The sequence below is a fragment of the Montipora foliosa genome, chromosome 2 (assembly GCF_036669935.1).
Source record: "Montipora foliosa isolate CH-2021 chromosome 2, ASM3666993v2, whole genome shotgun sequence".
Classification (NCBI taxonomy): domain Eukaryota; kingdom Metazoa; phylum Cnidaria; class Anthozoa; order Scleractinia; family Acroporidae; genus Montipora; species Montipora foliosa.
The window spans coordinates 14,616,406-14,618,905 of NC_090870.1; the positions used below are offsets into that span (position 1 = coordinate 14,616,406).

Consider the following 2,500-nt stretch of genomic DNA (forward strand, 5'->3'; position numbering starts at 1 on the left):
CTTCATTAGCCTTAATTTGTCAGGCTGGGGATCTCAGATTTCAAATCGTCACCAAGTGTGAATTACGAAACGTTGTTCAGGCTATTCATGATCACAAAAGCCTTACTTCGGTGATAACAATTACATGCCAACGCTCTCGGACTTATAAAAGTATCGTTAAGACATTTGCGTTTCATTTTTACGTTAATGAGAGGAAGTATGCAATAACAGAACTTACGAAATCATAGAACGATCAGCAAGGAAGCTTTATTCACACACAAAACGATCGGTTTTTAAAACACTAAGCTTGCTGTGCGTTCGGGTACGTTGACAAAGCGACGGTATCGAATATCACGATTTACAAACAAACGTTCGAAGAACACAGTCATTCATACTGATACCCAAGCAATACCAAACGAAGCTTAAGTATCGCGTGACGATAAAACAGTAACATGCTATAGAAGCTAGGCTACAATATAAGGCTGAATACTAAAGGCTGGCATGTAGTTAAGCTCTGAAACCACTGAACAAGGATTTGCTCCAAAACCGACGATTACATATTAAAGAAACAGGTAGGATCTCGAAATTGGTTACGTTACCAAGGTTTCAGAGCTTTTCTTATAGGAACCTGTCTTTCAAAATACTCTCCACAAACCTGTCCGTCGTCTTCAGCGTTCCCCAACAATTGTTGCAGAAGTTGCGGGACTTGATCATCGAGTTGAAGTTTCTTGCACAGTTCTATAAGCTCGCCTCTGTTGAGGAAACCCTTTTCAGTATGGTCACAACTGTTGAATACCTCGTGAAGTTGAGCCACGTAAACATCTTGTTCGTCTTCTTCCATTTCGCAGGTTAAATAAACATAACTTTGCTATCTCACTAAAAGCCAAGCCCAGGTTACCAGAGCCATGTTCCGCAGAAGATAATAAAAGTTTAATTCCTGTATTTTGAACGATTACGCCACCAGTCAATGAAAACGCCGAGTCCTCCAGCCAAGCGAGAGAACACAAGCTCAATTCAGTGGTGACTTGACTGTCCCGTTAAGCGACGCTACGTCATGACCAAATTTCTGCACGGCTGTTGTAGAGTTCCTACTTTTGTATAAACAACAAGGCGATTGGAGTCGTTCTCGAAGCACTAGTTCAGCTCATCTACAACAGGCCCGTATCATAGTAACGCGGGAATTCCAAGCGTTATTTTGGTGCCACTCCGGGAAGATCAAAATTGGGCTAAAATTCAAATGATGAATTATACAATCTAATCGCCGGTCTCTCGTCTTCGTAATTTTGCGAAATAAATCACAATTCGCCGACTAAACTACTGTAAGAATATTCAATCCGTTGGAAAGCGAAACAGCGGCCAAAAATAGATTCCAATTCTGACCACGTGAACGCATTGGAATCTTCAATTTGATTGGTTCTGAGAGTCTATCAGGGTCTTCCAATAAATCGTTGTTTTATGGTCCAGTCACCTTGCGCTTTGAAGTCAAACCAATTTGCAACAGAATTCTGTTACTGCCAAATGTTAGACGGTGGTCAACTTAGTAATGTACCAAAAGTCCGCAAAGATTACAGTAAGCATCTTAATATTTCCAGTATGTACCACAGGATACCCACGTAGAGAAAAGATGTTCTTCAGTCATTTTAACTTTAATTACAAGAAAGGCTCAAATATTGTTACTAGCTAATACAAGTGCATTTTTTTCTATTAGCTACATAGTGTAGCAACATTTTAAGCATCTAGTGATGTTTGGCTTTAAAGACACAGGGTCTGGTCGGCGCCCTAATTAGCTATAATTCAGCAGTTAAGAAAAACAATCCCATAATGTATATCATTTTCTTGGCTTATCGAGTTGAACTGATCAAACTGGATGCTGAGGGGGGATTCCAATGAGAATACGAATTGGGGGGGGGGGGGGCAATCTCCCCGTTTATCGCATATTCATCGGGGAGTATTGATGTGATTTTCATTCACCGTTTTCGCTGAGGTCTGGTGAGATGAGATCCGCTCCAACACTTAAAAACGTTTCGGTGTTTTACACAAACTTTTGAAAACACAAGCTAGTGAAATTTCCCCCTAATTCTACGACAACTCATTGCGATTACGTGTTTATAATATAAGGGCAAAATTTTCTTGTCACTGTCGAGGCACATCGAAAACCAGGTGGGCAAACCAATTAAAAAGCACTTGTTCGCTCGCACTTTAGATCAAAACAAACGAACAAATCAACTTTTTCGTTATGTCCAAAAGAGTACAGATAATTGTTATTTAATTCCAGTTCATTTTCATTCCTGAACAAAGGAAAACCCAAGTAAACCACGTTTTGAAAATAACAAACAGTAGAGTGCCCAAGGAAAGAATTTGTGGAGTAACTTCTTCCACTAAGTATGAGCTATTACTGGTATTCTGTTTTGTCGTTGTCGTCCTCTTTCGCTCCCTTTCGTTTCTGTTCTAGTCATAGGTCATCTAGGCATCATCATGCAACCTTATCAGAGCTTCTAAAGATATGCCAAAAATTGTAATA

The 2,500-nt window shown here is 39.9% G+C and overlaps 1 protein-coding gene across 3 annotated transcripts in view; it reads right to left on the bottom strand.

Annotated features, from left to right (window-relative positions):
* LOC137992507 (ninein-like protein) overlaps positions 1-1,344 on the bottom strand; it is a 49,605-nt gene extending 48,261 nt beyond the window's left edge. For all 3 annotated transcript variants that reach the window (XM_068837873.1, XM_068837872.1, XM_068837871.1), the window contains exon 1: positions 635-1,344. In XM_068837873.1, the coding sequence (XP_068693974.1) occupies positions 635-820 (186 nt within the window). In that variant the 5' untranslated portion in view covers positions 821-1,344. The remainder of the gene's footprint in view (positions 1-634) is intronic.
* Between the last annotated feature and the right edge of the window lie 1,156 nt (positions 1,345-2,500).